The sequence below is a fragment of the Callorhinus ursinus genome, unplaced genomic scaffold, assembly GCF_003265705.2.
Source record: "Callorhinus ursinus isolate GAN/ISIS: 27379988/994484 unplaced genomic scaffold, GSC_fseal_2.0 scaffold46, whole genome shotgun sequence".
Taxonomy (NCBI): Eukaryota; Metazoa; Chordata; class Mammalia; order Carnivora; family Otariidae; genus Callorhinus; species Callorhinus ursinus.
In genome coordinates, this window is record NW_027397108.1 from 10,201,844 (window position 1) to 10,223,940 (window position 22,097).

The following is a 22,097-nucleotide window of genomic DNA, read 5'->3' on the forward strand; positions in this document are numbered from 1 at the left end:
TGTGTGTGTTGGGGGGTGGTGGGGAGCAGAAAAAGCTCCGCCTAGGATCTGGCTGTTGCGTCTGGCTGCCAATCAACCCTCTGCCCAGTTCCTCTGGGCCATTGCCCACTCTATCACCTCCCGTAGAAGGAGCGTGCCTCACCGCACACCAGGGACAGAAGGAGGGGTGTGACAGTGACCCGTCCTGAGTGGGCAGCGTGTATGCACCCCCGGCAGGGCTCCCGGCTTTGTTCAGGCGCAGACTGTGCTGGATGCTGGCCCAGAAGGGAAACCCGCAGCTTCTCCAGGCTCCTGACCAAATGCCGGCCAAGCACGCTGCCCCTCCTTCTCGATGGGCACCAAGGAGCAGGCACTGGGTCTGCTGGCTCTGTGGGGCACTTAGCCTGTGCCTGCCCTCGCTGTCCTGGGGTCCTGCTGGGGCCGGAGCCCTAACAGCAGGTGGTCTTCAGGGAGGTGTGGAGAGCTGGGGGGGAGGCGGCCGAACCTGGGCATCATGATGTGCATTAGCAGCTGTGCTGTGTGGTGGCCAAGGCGGTGGTGAGCAGGGGCAGGGCGCAGAAGAGACATGGAGCCCTCCTGGGAGGAGGGCAGATCCTAGAAGACTCCGCATGCAGTCTCAACCACCCACCTGCCCTCTGCAGCCGGGGGACATGTGGCGATATCTGGAAACACGCAGACTTGACAGGGCGGGGGTGGGGGCCGTCCGGTGGGTGGAGGCAGGCGGTGCCGCTGAACATGCTGGGATGCAGAGGGCGGCTCCCCCAGACGGCAACAACACAGGGCAGGAGTAGTGACCGATGCTGGGCCTGCGTGCACTGCTCCCATGGCTAGGGCAGACACGCTGACATGGGGTATTGACCCCAACACGGGGTACCTCAGACACGGATGAATGACAACAGCCCCCAGACGGCCACCCTGCTCGAAGCTACCCAGTCGGGCTCTATCCCCACGGGGGCCCCAGCCCTCCCCCGCACAAGAGCAGGCCAGAGTGATTGTGATGGGTCCTCCCGCGGGCTCCAAGAGTGGGGGCGTGGGCACCCTGGGACCCCACAGTTAAACAGGGTCCCCTGTGCCACCACCCCTTCTCTGGGGCTTTTCTGCACACTGCACTGCTGCCCAGAGAGAAGGCAGCATGCTCGCTGAGGCTGGGTCCAGGCCGTCGGCTCACCTGCAGTGCACGCGAGCCCCCAGAGCCCCCAGACCTTCACGTCTGCCTCTCCTAGCCCGAACACGCAGCCCTCCCAGAAGGGCTGCTGGGAATGTGAATGCCAGCACACAGCCAGAAGCTGGGCCTGCCTCCCGCCCACGGGGACCCCTCGGGGACCGGGGTAATTGGGGTGGAAAGCTCCAACGCCCAGGGAGCGCTGTCAGGGAAAGCCAGCCCGAATCCCCGCGTCACAAAGACACAGCCACGGGAAGCAGCAGCTCTGTGCACACGGGGACAGGCGTGGTCTTTCCTCCCACCGGGGGAATGTGCCAGCCCTCTGGCTTCTGACCTGGGAGGACCAGGGCTCCCCCCACACCTGCATCCCCTGAGACCCGGCCTCCGCGTTGTGGGGGGAAGGCTGGGCAGATGCTTCTCCAGGGTCCCGGGAGCCTGTCAACGCCGCATCTGGGGCGGGGCCGCAGAGAATCCCAGAACCTCAGGGCTGGCGGGGCCCCACCCCCACCCGATGCTTTCCTACAGGCAGAGCAGCCCTGGGGCACCCCTCCTGGGATGGGGACACTGTGAGAAAGTCAGCCCCAAACTGGGGAACATCCACCATGCTGGAAGCTTCTGCTTCTCATCCCACTTTATCCCTCTGGGGTTCCATGGGATGGTCATTTACGTCAAGAGATGGGAAGGGGGTCGCCCCCAGGAACTCCTGTTAACCTGGAACCTCTGAATGTGACCTGGTTTGACGACGGAATGGAGGTGAGGATCTCAAGATGAGATCACGGATTAGGGTAGGCCCTGCAGCCCACGAGGGTCCTTGGAAGACACAGAGACACAGGAAGGGGCCACTCGGCCAACAGGGCCGAGTGCCACAGCTACAAGCCCAGGGACCACCGGAAGCTGGAACAGACAAGGAGGGACGCCCCACGAATTTCAGAGGGACTACAGCCCTACGTTTGGACTTTTGTTCCCCAGAATCACTGGGGACGATGGGACACCGTCTGCAGACAGACCTACGGGACTCACTCCGTCTGCATCAGACGCCCTGGTCTCCGCTCTGTGCCTCGGACGTGGCTGGGACAAGCTGTGGCCTTGGATCCTGCTTTGCAATCACTGGCCAAGGGAACGGTGTTTGGCCTCAGGCTCCTGCTCTGTAAGATGGGCTGTCACGTGTGGGGCCACCGGGCCTCGGCACTCTGCGTCCCACCTGGCGAGGGAGCGCTGCGTGACCGGTGCCCTTAACGGGCTTGGGCAGAAAGGACCGTGATGGGTCTCCGGCTTCACCCAGAGACCAGCATCCTGGAAGGGGATGCATCCTGCAGCCGGCTCATCGGGCTCCTCTTCCGCATTTCCCCACCCCGGAGGGACGTGCCCGGCGCGCGGTGCCCGTCCTGTCTCTGCCTGATGTCTGGGAACGGCGATGGGGCGAGAATCTGGGTTTGGGGAGGCTGACAGGAGGTCAGGGCTTGTTCACCTGGCCAGTGTCTGTCCCCGGGACCCTCTGTCTTTTAGACCCCTGGAGGAGCGGGCCCCTTGGCCTCAGGATCTGCTTTTAACCTCAAATCCCAGTTGCAAAGGGCCCTCTCCCCACTGAGCAGGCTGGGAGAGACCCCTGAGAACCAACTGTGCTCAGCACAGGGCTCTGTGGCTGCCACGGCCCAGGGCACAGGCGAGCTGAGGGCCTCAGTGGGAGACAGTCCGACTTCCCTGACTTTGATTTCATGCCAGAGGGCGGCACGAGCAAAGCATGTGATTTCAAAGCTGTTATGATTCTGGATGCTGAGTTAGTGCAGAGGCGTGCAGGCCCAAGAAAAAGGCCTCAATTAAAAATTATCAAAGAATAGGAGCGCCTGGGTGGCTCAGCCGGTTGAGTAACTGACTCGTGATTTTGGCTCAGGTCATGATCTCAGGGTTAGGGGATGGAGCCCCATGTCAGGCCCTTGGCTCAATGGGGAGTCTGCTGGGAATTTTCCCTCTGCCCCTCCCCCGCTCACATTTCCTCTTTCTCTCAAATAAATCTTCAAAAAAAAAAATTATCAAAGAACATCCACAGGAAAAACAACCAAGCTTGCCTCGATGGCACCTTCAGGACAAGTCTTCCCACAGGGCACGCCCTGCCCTGCCCCCCCGGTCCCTTCCCTGCTCCTGGGACCCAGGTGACCAGAGTGGAGAACCAAACCCCAGCCCTGCACGGCCCCCCGCTGCAGTGCCCTGCGGTCCCAGCAGGACCCCGAGCCCCTCTGAAATGGGCCCTGAAGTCCTCTGTCAGGGGAGGCCTGCAAGGGCTCGCCCCTTCCTGCCCGGGCTGTCTCCCATGTGTCCCCCGTTCCGAGATACCCCTGTCATGTTGGGACAGCGCCCAGACGTATGAGATAAACAACGCCGGGTTCAGGAGCCTCTGCTTGCCATGCAGACCACACCCATGTCTCCCAGCATTTTGGGGCCAACGTCTCGGCAGCGGGGTGAGTTTGTGTGAGCTGCTGCAAGCCTGGGGCATAGGGGCAAGGGCTAGGGGGCAGGACTGTTTGCCCGGCCGCCACGACCTCCCTCGGCAGAGGGTATCCTGCTCAGACTCGGCGTGGGAGGGAGGAGGCGCTCCGTGGGCCCTTTACAGCCGTACACCCGGGCAGTCCACGCCGTAACCGCTCGCCCACTGGCGCTGCAGCCCGAGCAAAGCCACACGGGTCCACATGGGTCCCACCGTGCGTCCCCTCCGGGACTGACCCGGGCAGAGGGGCGCGCCTTCTGCACCCCACTCCCATCTCTGGTCTGAGGAACGCCTGCTTGGCTTGGGAACGGCCTGGCCTTAGGGCCGTGGCCCCTGTGGGGCGTCACACATAAGGGGCCCACAGACCAAAAGGGCAAAAGCAGGTGGCAGAAGGCGGCAGGCATGAGCCCCCACGTGCCCTCCACCCACCCCGTCTGCCTGCTTCTCTGCGGCCTCCCCTGCTTTGTGCCACAGCCACTGGATCCGAAATGCTGACCTGAGCTCTGTCTCCCCTTCTAAAAATGCTGAGAGCAAATCCAGACACCTCGCATGGCGCCAGGCCTGCGCGCCCGACACCGCGGGGGCCCTCCCACCCACAGCCACAGGGCAGCTGAGCGGCTCCCACACCGAGATCCCGGCCTGGGGCTGTGCAGAGCCATCCCTTTGTCCCTCTAACTTTGTGCCTTCATCCAGCTGCCCCCGCCGCCGCCCTCAGTCCTGGTCTCGGCTGGCGCCCCGTCTGCCCATCTACAGTTCTCCTGTTCATGCGCTGTCTGGTGTCCCCACAGCCGAGCCCCGGCCGGCAGGGCCAAGTCCTTGTCGGGGCTCAGCAGCCAGTCACACTCAGGGCCTCAGAAGGTTCCAGGGAAGGATGGGGGGAAGAACAAGGGTGGACTGCTCACGGGTCTCGAGGGCACGAGCCCAGCAGAGGCCCGGTGGCCAACCAATGGCCAGCTGAACTCAAACCCCCTCTGCAGCCCTCGGGCCCCCCTGGGTGCTTGGTGGGCTGGGGAGGAAGACCGACCACTCAGAGCCCAGGGGAGTAGGGCACCCGGGGTCTGCGCCATAATGCAGCCTGGCTGGGGGACAGTCTGAGCACATCTGAGCCGAGCCCCGGCCCCCAGGATCCGGGCCCTCCCGCCTGCCATCAGCATGGGGACCCAGGGTGACGGGCAGGCTGCCCGAGGGAAGAAGAGTCAGACCACGGACTCCGTGGGAGGAGAAGGGCGTCAATTTTGCAACCATATGTCCCCCAGAAGGGAAGGCATTCGTGTGGGAACAACACAACTGTCTTGAGGAAAACCAGGAGGCAGAATTCTGCAGATGCCACACGGTATCCCGAGTTCAGAAAGGAACTGCTTCGGGGCAAGGGGGGCGCGGGGTGTGTGTGGGGGGGGGGGGATGTTTCCTACGGCAACAGCATCACAAACACATTAGGTATTTGAGCTGAACAAAAGTTCTTTGCTATCCGACTGAATTTGTTTCTACACAAGTCACGTCACCCCCTCCACATTCCTCATCTGTCTGTAGCTAATCAGACCGGCCCAGCAAATACCTTCACGAGCAGATCTTCTAACAAATGACATGCTTCCTGGCTGCACAAAGTCTGGTCCGCCGGGTCCCGCCCAGCTGACTGCTCCACGAGGCTGCACAGGGAAGCCCCGACCAGAGTCCTCAAGACTCGAGGACTAAGGCAGACAATAAAGTCCTGTCTTCAAGGAGGTGCTAGACCCTGGAGCCCTAGGAAGGCTCTGAGTACGGTGGGAGCCCCCGGAGCAGCAGCCCCGCACACACTCAGGGCCGACCGTCCCGTCCCAGCCCTGCCTGGTCGGCACACCCGAGGCTGGGCCGGGGGTTAAGGATTTCCTGGCTGATCTGACACATGCTCCCAGGATGACGTCCGGCTCCCTTTCTTGCCCCAGAAAGCGGTCTGGAAATCAGGTGGGATATGCCCCTTGATGCTGCTGATGATCGTAGCTCGTGGGTGCTGGGGTCTCATTAGGTCCCAGAGCCACGCTACAAACCTTCACACATGTGAATGTATTCAATAAAGATGGTCTGCCCAAATTACCTGGGTTCTCGCTTCCATGTCACTAGGCCGGTGTAGACCAGCATGTGGGCTTCTCTCTAGCCCCATAGAGGGTCCATGTGCACCCAATTCTCCCAAATCATGAACGCCCCCCTGCATGGGCCCACGGCCTGCGGATGCTGAGTTCCTATGAAGCGTGGTGCCCTGTGTGGCCCTTAGGGGAAGGGAGTATGAGAGCCCAGGAACTGAAGGAACGGATTTCTGGGTATCGCGGGCAGAAGCCCAGAGGACACGGCAGATATGGGCCCATTACGGGCTTTCCACCCACTCGATTCATAGCTAGGCAGCACCTGAAGAGGGTGGGCTATAGGATGAGACGCCCACAGAGGCCCACGGCGTGACCTGCTGGAGAAGCCTGCACGCGACCTTGGATGACGCAGATCCAGCCCCAATCCTGGCTCTCCTGCTGCTAAGCCGGGGGCACAGGTGCTGCCTTCCCGCACCCCAGGGCTCTAAGAGCACTCGGTCATGGACAGAGGCCAACACAAGGGCTATGGGGCACCACCTGCCTCTGCGTGTCCCCCGCACATACGTGGCTGTGCGCCCTCTTGGTGACCCTCTCTGAAGGGGCCCTCAGAAGCTGCCTTGCGCCAGCCCCTGGGGGATCGCTGGTCTGTGAGAGCCAAGCAGATGCCCACCCCACCGGGAGAAACGTGTACGTCCCTTCCCAGCATTGAGAGGACGCGCTGCCACCAAGTGCCACGCCGTGGGTGACCCACATGGATAAGACAAAGTGGCAGACCACAGTGGGAGGGGTTGGCATGGCAAGATGCTGGGGCTGGCGGGGCTCCTACATCCTCCCCGGGGGCGGCCACCCTCCATCGAACAGGCACTTGAGATGTGGGCCCCCATGTGCGAGATCTGCCTTGGTAACGGTTCCATCCCACCTCGAGTTCCGTGTGCCGGGCGCAGCCCTGAGGTCCCTCTGCGAACTGCCATGTCCCCACCCCACCCCTGCCCTCACGTGTGGGTAGGAGAGTGGGGTTTGAGGGGACAGGGTTGGTCCATTTCTCCCCATCACTCGGGATTTAACTTTGCTGTTCAGTCTCTGTAACAATGTCAGTACCTCTTGCCGGACAGTGTGACCGGCTCAAATGAAACCGTGCGTGCTGGCGCGGCAGACCTTCGGGCCAGGGGCATTCAGGGACAGGGACCGCTCCCACCACAGGCACAGCAGGCCCTCGAAGGACACCTGGCAGGGGCGCCCAGAGCTTACACTCACCCTTCCCAATCTGGATGAAGCCAAGCAGAATGATCAAGGCCAACGCCAGGAGCTTGGCGGCGGCGAAGGCGTCCTGGACCCGGGTGGCGGCCTTCACGCTGTAACAGTTCACGGCCGTGAGCAGGACTGTGGAGAGAGGGCAGGAGTGAGTCGCGCGGGACAGGCGGCCACAGCGGACGGGGCAGCCCCAGAGAGGGGAGCCCAGCCCCTCTGGCGGCTCACACCTTCTGGGCCTTGTTCTCACTGACGGCTCTCCAGGCTCAAGGTCAGAGGCTAAGAAACACACTTCTTTGACTCTCAAAACAGCTACATTCCCACACACCCCTGGGCTACCATAAAGATTTTTTTAAAAGACTTTATTCATTTATTTGAGAGAGAGCACGAGAGGGAACACGAGCAGGGGGAGTGGCAGCAGAGGCAGAGGGAGAAGCAGGCTTCCTGCCGAGCAGGGAGCCGGACATGGGACTTGATCCCAGGACCCTGGGACCATGACCTGAGCCGAAGGCTGAGCCACCCAGGTGCCCTGTCATAAAGAACTTTTAATGAATGAATTGCCACAGCCCTGCCCCGCCCCGCCCACGCCCCCACCTGCTGCACACCTGTGGCCTATCTTCAGCACCCAGGTTATAAATACAAATGCACCTTAGCTGCAGGAAGGAGTCTGTGCTCACCTGTGTGCATCCCTCCCCATTTCAGCCTAACTTAGGTGCCCACACAGCCCACCTAACTTCCTGAAGGTGGGAAACTCTTTTTGCAGAGAGAACCTTCTGGAATCCCACAGAGGAAACAGGTAAGTGAGATAGTGTTAGCATGAATCCATATGACAAGCCAACTGGTGGGACCACGGGGGGCAATTCTGACACATGACACGGGGACTGAAGGCGAGGCCAAGCCCAAGAAGTAGGGGTCAGCAAGAGGCAACACTGAGGTGGGCCCAGCTGGGGACTTGAATGGGATATGTTGAAAACTAGAAATCACAGCAATCATAGCTGGTCCCGACCTGGAAGGCAGGGGACGTGGGGCTGGGGGGCAGGGGGCACAGGTGGGCCCCTAAGCCAGGCTCCACAAACGCGCCCGGACGCTCACAAGCAGGCCCTGCCTGGCTTCCCGGGAGACCCCTGGCCCTGACCCAAGGTGGAGGCATCCGTATGGTGACACATCGGCTGTGCAGGAGACACGGTCAAGTGTGTAGGGACCCCGGGAGCTGGCTGTCATCGCAGCCACTTACAAAGAAGCAAAACTACATTAAAACAAAGGCAACAAATCCTCAGCGCTCAGACCTTCCAATCCACCATTCCTAAGTCGTGTGTGCTCTCAGCTGCTCCAAGGGTGAGCTGGACAGGCTGCGGCTCAGCTCTGCGCATGGCGCCCTCCCGAAGGCTACCGCGACCAGCTGCCTGGCAGCATCCACACCAGGGAATCTGCAAGGGCACAGAGCGGGACCTTTCTTTCTCGGGGGCTGGTCCTCCGACTTTAACCTGCAGGGCCTGGACCTGGGAAGGGCCTCTCCACGAGCCCTCCACACCCACTGCTTCTCCATGAGCTGCAGTTAAGGTAAGAAATGCTGGAAAGGTCTGCACATCTTTTCTCTTTTCGACACAGAACTAACCCAGGACTGGCAGACCCCAAGAGGGGCTTCTTCCCCAGCTAAAGCCAATCAGTGAAATTTTACAATTTGAGCAGTAAGGCCTCAAAAAATAAATCTGCACTAATGAACTGGATAAGACCTGGCAGTTCAGGTAGAAGAAAAACATGAACTCTTCCAGCCCGCTGCACCCTGCCACCTGCTTATTGCTCCAGGAAATTAACTGACACCTTAGTAGCGCCCCTCCCCCACTGCCATGTTCCCCGATGCTCTGAGCCCTGGCTGATGCAACGGCAGACCAAGATTGTGCTCTGCCCTGAGAGTTCAGATTGAAAGCCGTTCTCAAAGTCGTGACTCGTAGCTGCCACTCCGCAGTTGAAATACTCAGGAGTTCCCTGCACTGGGTGGGGCAGCAAAGAGCAGTGGCCTTTGGGCCTGGCACGGACCCCAGCCTAATCCCTTGGGGCTCCTAGGCTGTGGTCTGCGCCTGCACCTGCCAGGCCATATAGTAAAATGAGCTGCCGAGGGGAAGTGGGGCTCTAGACACAGTGTCCACACCACAGGGATGAAGGAGGAGCTGAGCCTGGCCGGGAAAGGCTCAAATGTGCATGGGGCAGACAGCCCCGGGGACCTTCACTGCGGCCCCGGGAAGTGGGCACATGCTCAGTCCAGGCCCTCAGAGTCAACGGGGAGATGGCTGTCCTGTATCAGCCACGTCAGTACTGCCATTCCCCGCACAGAAGAGAAAACAGAGGCTCAGGGTGGCCCCCTGCCCCAAGATGGTAGGGACAGAGCCCAGACTGAGACACAGGTCTCTGGGGTCTATCTGGCAGCCCCACGGTAATCACAGTGGAGGGAAGGGAGGGAAGAAGTAGCGGGATTCCCTTGTCTTAGCTTCCACGGAATGCTTTCAGTCCGGTGCTCATTGATGCCACCAGCCGCATGGCTGGGATCCGGGATGGAAGGGCCTTGGAGGGCAAGCCCACGCTCAGCGCCTGTTCCTTCCTGCCACCGGATCCCAGGGAGCCTGTGCACAGCAAGGGGGCGGGGCCGAGGTTTTCTGGGACAGCCTCACATTTCCTTATGGGGTGAGTGTGACAGTCGTGGGGGCACAAATGCCTCTGGCCCCCCTCACCAGGCACAAGTGGCTAGCATTCTGTAGGCAGATGCACTTTCCGCAGGAGGCCGGCCCACTGCATCACTCCCCCCATTCACGCCCCAGGGAGGCCGGGCGGGCGGGGGAGCTGTGGCCCAGCCGCACTGGGAGGCCGCGCTTCCCCGCCCGCCGGACACCCTGCCCAACGTGGCTTCTGGCAGGCTGGTCTCCTGGCAGAGGTGTGTGGGCACGGCGCCAGACACCGGAACAGCCGAACCACCGCCTCTGCTCCACCTGCTCCTCTGGGGTCTTCCTACCCCTCTCCCCATCTCGCAGAGGACAATTCAGGCTCCAGGATGGGAAGCAGGCTCGCCCGGAGCTCCCAGCTCATGGTCGGCCCTGCTGCGGTGCCCCACTAATGCTGGTCTTAGTGGTTCCTGGGGCAGGACGGGGCCCAGAGCCCCTGCGGAGGAGGCTGCCCCTCTGTCGGGAACGTGCGGCGCGCAGCCTGCCCAGCCCAGGCCTGACCCGCAGCTCCCACTAGCGCATCCCGAGCCCTGCCCGGCAGGTGCAGGGGGCCTCTCTTCACACCGACGCGGCTCTAGGTCACATCCACAGTAACCAGGTCATGGTCAGGCAAGGCGGGCTGCAGGTGGGAGAGGAAGGGACCTGCTCACAGAACAAAGGAGACCTTGTAACATCCACTTCTTTTATAAAAACAACTGAAATACTTGATGACACTTTAATGTTCACTGACTGGCTGGCGAGTAAACAAATGCTTTAGTATTCTCCATTGGGTTTTTTAAAAAAGTTTCAAAATGAAATATAATCTTAAGTAAGCAAATGCGTTCCTCAGGGACCCACTGGCTTCTGACCTTCACGAAAGCAGCTGGTTGTGCATCTCAGGGCCTTGCCTGTAGCTCCGGCACCTTGACCGGACGCCTTCAGAAGGGGGGCTGCTGCCGCGGGTCTTGATGGGGACAGTGGGGTCCGGGGTGTCAGGAGAGGAGGTGCTGAGGGTTATGGCGTGGTCCCTATGGACTCGCAGCCCTCCAGGGCCTGTGTCACACGAGTGGGCGGCCGACAGGAGCAGAGGTGCCGTCGGGAAGGCTCCCCACACTGGCACCCGCCCGCCCAGATAAGCAGGGCTGTGCTTGCACATGCTGACAGCTGGGGCCAGGAAGATAAGCCAGCTCTGGGCTGCCCGAGCACTGCCAGGAGCAGGCTGGGACTGGAGGCTGGTCCCGCACACTGGGAGCTTGTCCTTCGCGCCTGTGTCTGTCCCATCCTCGTCCGACTACGACATGGGCCACATCGCTGGCCAGCAGGAGCACCCAGCTCAACCTCAGCAAAGGAGCCAGACTCTCAGGGCCTCCCCCTGCACCTCGATGGTGGGTAGTGCTGCCCAGGGAGGAAAGGACGACCCCACAGCCGCAGGGGACACCTGGTCACAGGGAGAGCCTGGCTGCGAGCTCCAGCCCCAGCCCCAGGCTGACTGAGTAGGGGGCTTTACTGAGATTCCTGCCTACGGACCCAGGCTGCACATCCCCAGAGGGCCACTTGGCCCTGGGCGCCGGCCCCGCCCAACTTGGTACTCTCGGCCTCCCCTCAGGGAGCACTCTGGGATGCTCCCCGACCCTGAGTGTGGGGTACCCTTGGGGTGTTGCCATCGGTGGTGCTTGATGTGACCTGGGACACCCCACATGCTCTCTGCTTCCCCATCCCAGGTGGGGCCCCCATGCTGCTGACGTCACAGAGGGATGTACTCCCCACCAGCACACAGGTCACCAGCCTCCTCCTGGTAGCGGCCTCTGTCTCTGGGAAGGTGGTTATCTGAGGACTCCAATGCTCCCTTCCCAGCCTGGCCCCCCCTGACCTCTCATCCCTCAATGCCGCCAGGGACCCCAATCGCCCACCACAGCCCCGACTTCTCCTAGACAGCAGCCTCGTGTTAAATGTACTCATTTGGCTGTTTCACCCACAGGAGGGGGGTTGAAACTCAAGGGCAGCCTGTTTTCATTTAAAAACACCAAAACGAAAAAAAAATTTAAAGATAAAAGTAAAAAAATAAACAAACACACCCAAACAAAACACAAAAAACACACCACCGGAGGGTAAAATGCTGACGGGTGTAGCCGAGGCAGTAACCCAGGCTGTGCTCCCTCACAACTCTGTGGACAGGGGTACCAAGGTCAGCAAGGATCTGGTGACAGCGTGTGAGCACTTGATGCATGCTCAGACTCACTCTGGCGTTCGGTGCCCTCAGCACAGGTGCCTTCGGCGCACCCTGGTGGCAGGCCGACCCCACTCCCTCTGCTGACTTGAGGTCAAACAAACCAGGGGAAGGTCACGAGTAAGCCCAAGAGAACCACCCGAAACCACAGCATCTGGGTCCCAGCTGGCACCTACTGATGAGGAAATCAGTCCGATGCCCCCCATCCAGGGGGCTGCAATGACAGAGCCCACCTCGTCCCTAGCCCAAGGCTCTGCAGGGACTGTCCACCCCCAGAGATGGAAGAGCCCCAGGGTCAGAGCCCCCTCGAACCTCACTGCCTGAGTCCCACCTAGGAGCCACAGGCAGGGTCCTCAAATGGGTCTCTCTAAAGAAGGTGCTTTCTGCATATGGTTTTCAGGGCCTGGACGCCAAGGGCCAACACCTGGGCAAAGTCGGTCTGTGGCCAGTGAGCAACGCTGCCTGACACCGTGGGGTCCAGCCGACACGTGAGGGCCAGATGGGGCTGAGACAGCAACGCCATGCAAATGTGCACTGTCTGACCTAGAGCTTTGCGGGCAGGGACAGGAAGTGGCCGGCCAGCCTGGCCCCCCGCATGCCCCTGGGCAGCGCCAGGCCAGAGAGCCGTGGCAGCTGCTGACCTGGAGCCTGGCCCCCCACGGTGCTCGTTCGACGTCTGGACCCTGGGGCTCGGCTGCAGGTGGGCAGGCTCCTCCAGCAGCGGCCAGTGACTGTGGGCTTGCTCAGGCTGACAGACATCTGCCCACGGGCCTGACTTCCGACGGGGCGCCAGGCTGCTCCGCAGGCTCCTGTTCTGCCTTCGCCTTACTTATCCCAACCCACCCAGCACACGCAGGGGCCTAGAGCTTCGTGGGGGCTCATTTATCAGCACCTGCCCCCTGGCCCCCGGAGGTGCACATGTCCTCTGGGCTCACTGCGAGCCCCTCTCCCAATAGGCAGCCTGGCGGCCCTGACCAGCTGGGCCTCCCCCACTGAGCACTTCTTCATGTCCTGCCTTAACTTTGTCGGCTTCTCCCAGAGACAGATAGGATCTCACACTCCCGGACGCCAGAGGCCCCTGAGGGCCTCGTGGGACAGTTGGTGGGGCCCCACCCCAGAGCTTCTGATTGGCAGGCCTGGGTGGGGCCGAGAGTCTGCATTCCTAACTCTCCCCAGGGACGCCAGGGCTGAGGGCCCAGAGATGCCACTTGGAGAACCGGAGGGCGATTTCACCCTTGCTGGGCTCAAAGAAAAGGAGTGCGCATGACCCCAAACCACGTGACAAGGCTGACTCCCCTCCGGAACGTGCTAGAACACAGAGCCAGTTCAGGTCAAGAGCTCTGCTCTAGACCCACCCAGGGCAGGGAGCTGTTCCGACAGGGCCCAAGGCTCCCTCAGCCAAGGGGCCGCCGTGACCTCCCCAGCGAGTGGGACACCGGCTCCAAGCGGTAGCCCCCGCCCCCCGCCTGCCCCCATCTTGTCCATTCACTGCTTCTCTGTATAAAGAAATCACCGACAGGCCAGTGTCCCATTTCCAATCCCCACGACCAGCCCTGGAACATGCGTCTCCACATCTCTTCCCATTTGTAACCTGACCCTGGGGGCGCGCCAGCTGTCAGGAATGGGGCGGCACGTTCATGTCGGAACACACCGGCAAGGGGTAGATTTAGTCAGCTCAGAGAGAGCTGCCAGCCCCCCGCCCCGGGGCCTGGGGCGAGCAGGAGACCCCCCAGACAGCGGCGTCTCACTTTACTGGGCTTTCCTGAGGCACAAGTCCTGGAGAACAGGGAGGTCCCCAGAAGCCACCTGCCCCAAGAACAGCCAGGACAACCAGGAGGGAAGCCCTCCCTCGGCTCTGAAGCGACCCCTGAGTGCCGACATGCTGTGTGACGCCAGGCAGGTTGCTCAGTGTGTCTGGTCTCCGCACAGCTGCTGGGGCGGGGGTGAGGGAACATGTGAACTCGATGCCCAGCACCCCACCAGTCGGTCACTGCCAACTGTGAAGATCTGCTCAGGACAGACCAGGTTGTTGCTCAGGAGGCTCGGTGCCCCGGGGTCTCCCTTGTGGCCTGGAAACCCCCAGTCCATCCCCCCTGCTCCTCCAGTCGTTTTACTGAAGAAGAAAACGGGGGGAAACCTGCTGTGGTCCCAGCCCGAGAGGACAGGGGGCATCTAGCCTCATCTGATGGCTGGGTAAATGGAGCTCACAGAGGTTGTCCGGCTGCTGAAAGTCACACAGCCCAGGGAGCGGGGAGAGGACGCTCAGGTCTCCCAAGTCCCACTGCTGTGCTCTGGAGCTTTGACTGGGGCTTCGACCCTGGCTCCCCCACCCCACACTGTGCTCCCACCTTGCTCGTTCTGGGGAGCCTGGGCATCAATCCTCCCAACCAGGTGATTCTAAAGCCTACCAATGGGGCAAATCCCCCAGGGACCCACCCCCCACGTGCCCACGTGTGACGCCCATGTACTGAGCACCCTCCAAAGGGAGGGGCTGGGTGGGTGGGGGGATGCTGGCCTGTGTGGGTTTACGCCTGAGTCTGAAGCAGGCGGTCCCTCTGGCGCCTGCCGCTCTCGGGACAGAGGGTTTCTCGTGCAGGCCATGCAGGGACTGTGCCCAGGACAGGGCCAGCCAAGGGCATCCTGGGAGGGTGCCCCCACGGTGTGCCCCCCACTAGGCAACAGGGCCTGACTGGAGCTAGAGAAGGTGCTGTCCACACACATCTCCCTCCTCCCAGGTAAGGCTGCCCCAGGACAGGGCCCAGTCTGTGCCCCAGCCCTGACACGCCAGCACGGGGTCTTCACATGGCCGCAGGCTGCTGAACCTCAGCGAGGCGTCCCACTCTGGAGGTCAACCGGGGCTCACAAGCCCTCTCCCTTCGTGTTCTGGAAACAGCTCACCTCCAGGGGCCCCCATCCCCAACGACCAGAGGACACTCACCAGTGACCAGGTCGGACAAAGGTCCTCAAACTCCCTCTGTGCCTCAGCAGTGATGACCCCACCGATCCACCGGAACAAAATGCTTGTTAACCAGACTGTGCTTTGGCCTCCCTTCCTCCCCAGACCCCGACCCTGGTCCCGCTCAGGGCGAGCCAGCAGACGGCCTCCACGTGGGGGGAGACCTGTTCTGCCTGGGACCCACCCGGCCACCGTCCCCCCATAACCATCCCAGGTCCTTGGGTCCTCTCCCTTAGCTCTGGGGGGTCTACAATGATTGCAAGAGACACCCCCTACCCTAGGCCTGTGACACGAGAGTGCCCAGATTAGATGCGGCTCCAGCCAGGCCCCGTCTCCATGCACTGCTGCACCTGGGAGGGCCACAGCTCCTGGTCCCCAGCTCATCCACTGTTCCCCCAACCGGACACAAGTGCTCTGTCGTGTTCGATTTCCACAGTCCCTCCTGTCTTCTGTCCCTGTGGTGAGGAGACGACTGACTCATATACCCTCTGCAGGCATGACCTACACACGCCTGCCCTGCTCTGAGACACAGACCCAGAGAAGCTAAGCACCCAGCCCCAGGAACTCACAGAAATTGGGGGACAGGGACAGGGCCTGGGCCAGTGCCCCCAGAGGCCTTCTGCAGCGGCCCTAGATACCTCAGGCAGAATATGAATGTGTCTGTGCTGAGTGCTGAATCCCATGACAGCCCTAGGCAGCTCACACGGACACGGGCAAAGCATAAGGCTGGCCACAAGGTCACGGTGGGCTTCAGGCCCACGTTTCCCTGCAGTGGCCTCAGTTCTATACTGGCCACATTGAGTAACTCACAGACAAGCGCAGACAATCAGTTGGGTCTCAGCAGCGACAGATGTCAGCCAGCAACCAAGGTCAGGGCAACTGATAGCAGGATCAGGTTGCGGGTACCGTGCTCCAAGGGCCTGGATGGGAAGGTGGTGCCAATTCCCCACATAGCGGAAGGGGTGCGTGTGGCCCCGCAAAATGCCCCTGCAGGGAGACAGGTCTGCCTGGACAGGCATGCGGGGGGGAAGATGCCTCCCAAGCTCCGAGCCTTCCTATGGCGCATGGGTCCTGGAGGGCCTGCTGGGATGGCGCAGGGTAGTCTTGTCAGCGGGATAAAGCCCAGCGGTGGGGACAAGTGCGCTCTGGGCAGCGCCCCAGGCCAGCGATCCAGAAAGGGCCCAGGAAGGTCACGCCCACTGGGGGCTGCAGAATCAGGCAACCCCTGGTTCCCCACAGGCTGTGGGTCACAGAAGGCGGACGGGGACTGGAGACGCATGTGGGCACAGGAAGGGGGCATGTGCTGGGGGGCAGCTGGGGGCCTACCCCACCCCAGAAGCTCCTCTGCAAGGTAAAGATCTGGATGGGAAGACGAAGGAAAGATGAAAGGTTCCCTAGCCAGCTGTGCATGTGGGGGGGGTCAGGGACCCCAGTCAGGGGGACAAGCACTCCCCAGAGAGTCCGGGACGGGACAAACCTCAGATCCCCACGTCTCCTTACCCTGGCTGATCAGATGCCTGGACCTGGTGACCGACATCACCCCAGGACCCTGCCACCTGCCATTCCCTCCCAAGATGCGGCCATGTGTACCCACACACGTGAGGACAAAAGGTGGTTCAGCACGGGCAGTGGGCTTTCAGCCCACCACTGCCTCAGTTTCCCTGGCCAAACAAGAGGGATGACAACACTGGTTTCAAAGGCTGGGGCAGGAGCATGTGAGGAGAGGCTGAGTCCGAGCGCACGGCAGCCAGGAGACGCCAGATCCATTTCTGCCCCCCTTGGGGGGCAGGGGTGTGAGAACCCCATGACTATGCACACTTTGGAGTTAATACGCCTGGAACACATTTCTGGGCAGAGTCTGCACATTCCACTGGATTATCAAAGGGGTCCGTGACCCAGGGAGAAAAGGGTTAGAAATGCCCACCCAGCATCTCTTGCTTCCTTGAGGTCATGCGCTGCTGTGAAGGACCCCACAGAGCTGAGCTCCAGTCCCGTGACTCAGCGTGACTTGCCCCGGTGGCCGGAGCACGCCCGTGTCTGGGCTGTCGTCGGCACTGAGCTCACAGCTTGTGACTCTGGGGTCGCCAGCAACTTGGAAACACCCTGAACCAGGCGATACTGTGCTGGACACATCGTGTAGGCAGCCCACACGCCCAGGAGGGGTCACCGCCTGTGGCTGATGGAGAAGAGCTGGCCAACTAGAAAACTGGGGGGTACAGCCATGGCCTCCTCTCCCCCTCTGGTCATTACCTCAACTGACTTAGCCTCACATCAGCCAGCCCCGACCCACAGCCAGCCAAAACCGTTCCTGATCTGTGCCCCTCACCTACGGGACAGCCAATCTGCCCCTGGGGTGGGAAGGGGCTACTTCCTGTGGGACAGGCATGTCTCGGCTCAGACCCCAGCCCGAGAGGGAGACAGCCGCATTCACCTCTGGCTCTTCCTGCAATTCTCTTGCCATTCTCTCTCTCCCTCCTGCTCTTTGCTAAACTGGAAAAGAACAAGTTCTCGGGCAGCTCAAGATGCGAACGGTAACAGCAGACAGGGTGGTGTTGAGAATAAATGCCAGCCACCACGTGGCCGGGACCCCGTGCGCCGTGCTCGATGAACACGCCGTGGCCGAGAGTCCTCGCGTTTACCCGGGCAGAGCCGTGACCAGCTCCCACTCCACGGATGTGGAAACTGTGCTGAGAGCCCCAAGCGAATTTCTTGAAGCAGGACCCTGGTCTGTTCCCACGCAGAGCGCATGCGCTACCTGACACCAGGTGGAAAACATCTCAGGTCACAGGACCGCGGAGGCACACTGACCCTCACCTCACACAGATTTGCCCGAGCCAGGGGCATGGTGCGGGACTAACCCACCTGAGGGGAGTCTTGGCCAACCCCGTGTGTCTCCCACGAGAAGGCAGAAGGAAGTGCCCTCCAGACCCCACAAAGGGCCACCACCCTGAAGGGGGCCCCGAGTTCTGTAAGCACCTGGCGAGTCCAAGCTGTCCCAGTGGGCCAGTCTCACCCACTCCAACAGGGAGGGGGGAGAGGAGGGTAGGCCCCCAGCAGTCTGCAGCCCCTGGCCCGACACCTGTGTCTGGGGTAGGAGTGACCACATTGCAGCAGAGGGAGAAGTGGCCCTTTCAGACCCTTCTAAGAGCCCCTCTCTTGACACAAAGGACCCAGGCAGGTTTCTGGACTTGGGCCAACTCGTACTTTGTGTTCCTAGCGCGGGCCTCTCCAGAGGCCGATGGACCCATTTTACAGAGAAAGCTGGCCCAGGAAGGCTGGGTACGCTGCCCGAGGCAAACTGAGGCTGGTGAGAATCTCAACTCCAGTCCGAGTGACTTCTGCCCAGAAGTAAAAGCCAGTGTCATTGTACTTTCAAGCAAACGCTACCAAGTTTTGGCTTAGCGGAACGTAAGGCTGGTCTCACGCCAGATCCCACACGGCCATCAGGACTTACAGAGCGAGTTTCTCTCACCTTTACGTGCACGGAGAAACCCCAGAGCCACACTAGACAAGGGCCCCATAGTGATCATTTCGGTCAGACCAATAAGAAAAGGGCTTTGTTCCCATAGATATCACCGGCAGGACCATACCAAGCACCAAAGGCGACCTGTTTCAGAACAGCCTTTTTTAGGAAGCAGAAACTGTGGTGGATTATGTCCAGGGCACTGAAAAGACCAACCAGCAAAACTGAGAACTTTGCTCAAGCACCCACGACACACCGCTGGAAGGGGTGGACCACTGGGCCCTCCCAAGGGGCGCTGTGGAGCCGGGGGCTGCACCACTGTGGGGATGGGCTCGAGTCGGAGTGCAAAACAGAACACCTTTCCCTTTCTTGGGGAGAAATTCTAGAACCCAGCCATTGTGGGATACCTGGATGGCACTCAAACTGTCTGTGACTCTTCACGGCCTTCTCGGATGCCCCTGCAAGGGCGGGCCTGCCTCCCTTGAAACCCAGAGCTTTTCTCCACGCTCAGTTCAGAGCAGCCTGCGCTGGGCAGCTCTGACTTCTGGGAGCCTGGGACCAGCCCTTGTCCCTTTCCAGAGAGTGAGGCTCTAGACTAGTGCTCCTCCTGGGAGGGACAGAGTCCCTTTCTGTAACTGGAAATCCTCTTCCTATCAGAGAAAGCCACCCACACCTAGGCACACGTAACACACTCCCAGGGAGGTTCAGGGAAGAAGAGCCACAAAGGCTGATCGGCCCACGGAAAACATCACCCCCACTCACAACTCACACTGGCAGGGGTGCCTTCAACAGCACTCCTGGCCAGGCCCAGCAGTGCCACAGTGCCGTGGGGCGGGAGGGGGGAGGGGGAGAGGTGTGTGTGGGGGGGACCCACCGCAGTCCCTTTGCAATCTATCTACTTGAACCTGAAAGTTTAAAAAGGGACTTATTTCTAAAGACTAGAGAGAAAACAGGCCTTTAAAGACATTATCTGGGCGCCTGGGTGGCTCAGTTGGTTGAGCACCTGCCTTCGGCTTGGGTTATGGTCTCAGAGTCCTGGGATAGAGCCCCACATGGACTCTCTGCTCAGCGGGAAGCCTGCTTCTCCCTCTCCCTCTGCCCCTACCCCTGCTTGTGCACGTGCTCTCTCTCACAAATAAATAAATAAAATCTTTAAAAAAAGATAGACATTACCTGTTTCACTACATAGTGGGCCCAAACATTAAATCATATTGTAATACGATTATTATATCTTAAGAAGTCCTTTTGCCTTTAGAGGGGCTTTTCCTTTCTCAGACCTATGTGTCGTCCCATAAAACCCTCATCTCAAAGCCCCACCAGAAACCACAGGTCTTCCTGTCCTCAAGCAGACTGACCTCCTACATTTAGACAAAAAAAATTTTTTTTTTTTTTAAGCTGAGATCCACCTCGTGAGACCGCCCCAAAAAAGGCGAATAACGCTCCTTCACCCGGCGTGGCTGCTCTGTTCAGGGTCTTGGGAAAGCGTGTGATGTCAGGAGGCCAAGCAGAGCTGCCCTGGGTTTTGCCTTCTGGACTCACCACTTTGTGAAATGTGCCTGTCCCCTCACTACAGTGTGGCTCGTGCAGGAACCTTGGTCCACACACACCATAATCCCCACAGCACCAGCAAGGCACTGCCAATCAGAAGCCACTCCTAGTAACTGCACAGTCCCCGAGTTTCGAGGCCAGGACCCCCACCCTGAACGTAGCCCTGCTGGCTCTGGACCTATATGCACTATTAACATCCAGGCAAATCCTCACATCAGGTGGCAGCTCTGAAAACAGGACGCTTCCACCCTGCAAGGCTCCTTAGAAGTTGGCCAAGGGGTAGGTGTAAAAAGTGCCAACGGCCAAAAAAAGAGAAGAAAATCACATGACGTTTGGTACAAACGATTTTTTTCTGAAATCCCACCAGAAAACTGTTTTGGCAAAGCACTCATAGTTCACCAGGACCGTATCCACCAGAATAACGCAGACCATGCCCATCATCGGGAAGATGACCAGGGGCTGTTTTCCAGCACAACTGGGGGCCCCCGAAACCCACCCTCCACCCCCAACACACACACATTCAATTTGCAGCCAACCACCCCTCTGTAACCACTCTTGACACTGCTGCCCAAATGAGCACCACAGGATTCTGTTAGTACTGGTTTTGTGTGAGCTAGCCTCTGCTGATTCCTGATAAGCCGGTTTCGAGCGCAGAAACGAATGATTTTTTTTTTTCCCTTTAACTACAATTTCTGTCTGAGCAGTCAGCCCTGGGAACCTCAAACAGGAAATGCGCTTTTTGGACACCGTGCGGACGCTCAGATTATGAATGGATGAGGTGAGGAAGTGGGACACGCACACCCCGCCCTCCGCCCTCCCCGAGACCTAGGGCAGGGGCCCCCTGCTGACGCACCGCCGAATTCCCAAGATGAGGTGGCCACGAATGAATGAGACCCACGTGCGTTCCGCGGGGACCGGCCCGCCCGCGGCTCGGGGCCCACCCCCCGCAAGCCCGGGTCGGTACTCACGCACGCAGAGGCAGGCCACGAGCTTGGCGGCCTCCTCGGGCACCGGGCAGCTGGGGAAGAGCGGCTTGAGCAGGTAGGTGGCGAAGACCAGCGCCACGATGTACTGCGAAGACGGCCGGATGATGAGCAGCTCGATCCAGAGCTTGAGGAAGGCGGGCAGCGAGCCGTACACCTCGAGCATGTAGGCGTAGTCGCCCCCCGACTTGGTGATGGTGGTCCCCAGCTCCGCGTAGCAGAGCGCGCCCACGATGGAGAAGACCCCGCACACGGCCCACACCACCAGCGCCAGTCCGGGCGAGCCCGCCTCCTTGAGCACGCCGGTGGGCGTCACGAAGATGCCCGAACCAATGATCGTGCCCACGATTATGGCCACGCCGTTGAAGAGCGTGATGCTCCGCTGCAGGGTCACGCCCTCGGCGCCCTCGGCGCCCTCCCCGCCGTCCGCGCGCCGCGTCGCCAGCATCTGCTCCCGCGCCTGCCGCTCCTCCTCCTCGGCCGCCGCGGGGGCCGCGGACACGCGCCGCTTCGGGCCGGTGCCTGCCATGCCGCCGCCGCCGCCGCCGCCGCCGGACCACACCACGAGGCGCGCGGCCGCCACGGAGCGACTCCCGCCCGGCACGCCCCGGCTCCCAGCGCGGCTGCCGGCCGCTGCGTCAGGCCGCACCGCGCGCGCCGGCTTTATAGGCCGCCGCAGGCCCCGCCCCGCGACGCCGTGTCCCCTCCTTTTGGCGGCGCCGGCTGCGCCCCGCCCCGTCCGGGGCCCGTGCGGGGCCCGCAAGCACCTGCTATATATAGGGCCGCCCCCCGACCCCGCGGCCCGGCGCCCCGGACCCAGGCTGGGAGCTGGGGTGCCTGCCTGCCTGGCCCGTGCCAGGGCGCTCAGGCCCGGCGGGGGCGCTGGGCCGGGGTGATCACCCCACCCCTCGACCTGGTCGGCTCCTCCTGCCGACCTGGGAGGTCTCCAGCTTGGGCCTGGGGTGTACTAAGTCACAGTCTGAGGCCCCGTCCTGAGTCCCTTTCTGGGCCGATTACCATTTTATCCTGCGGGGACTCTCCATGCCAAAGAGCAGACTTCAGGGGCAGAGCTCTAGAAGCAGCGACCTAGACTTGGGGAAACCAGAAATCTGCATAAGCTCACTTGTATTGACTTCATGGGGGATGCCTGGAAGGAGCCCCCGGAGGACCCTGCCCCCAAATCCGGCAGGAGTTGAAAAGAAGGCCCTCTCAGGATGGATACGGTGTGTCTCAAGGAAGGCGATCAGGTGGCAGTGTTCTAAGGCAAGGTCCCAAGCA

General features: G+C 60.9%; 1 protein-coding gene across 2 annotated transcripts in view; it reads right to left on the bottom strand.

The window, feature by feature from the left end:
- The window catches only part of SLC7A5 (solute carrier family 7 member 5), a 33,335-nt gene extending 11,885 nt beyond the window's left edge, over positions 1-21,450 (bottom strand). Inside the window, exons 1-2 of one of the 2 annotated variants that reach the window (XM_025860534.2) lie at positions 20,805-21,450; positions 6,956-7,081 (exon numbers count right to left, since the gene is read on the bottom strand). In XM_025860534.2, coding sequence (XP_025716319.1) covers positions 6,956-7,081; positions 20,805-21,348 — 670 coding nt within the window. In that variant the 5' untranslated portion in view covers positions 21,349-21,450. The remainder of the gene's footprint in view (positions 1-6,955; positions 7,082-20,804) is intronic. The other variant, XM_073882379.1, reaches the window with a different exon arrangement.
- Positions 21,451-22,097: the final 647 nt, after the last annotated feature.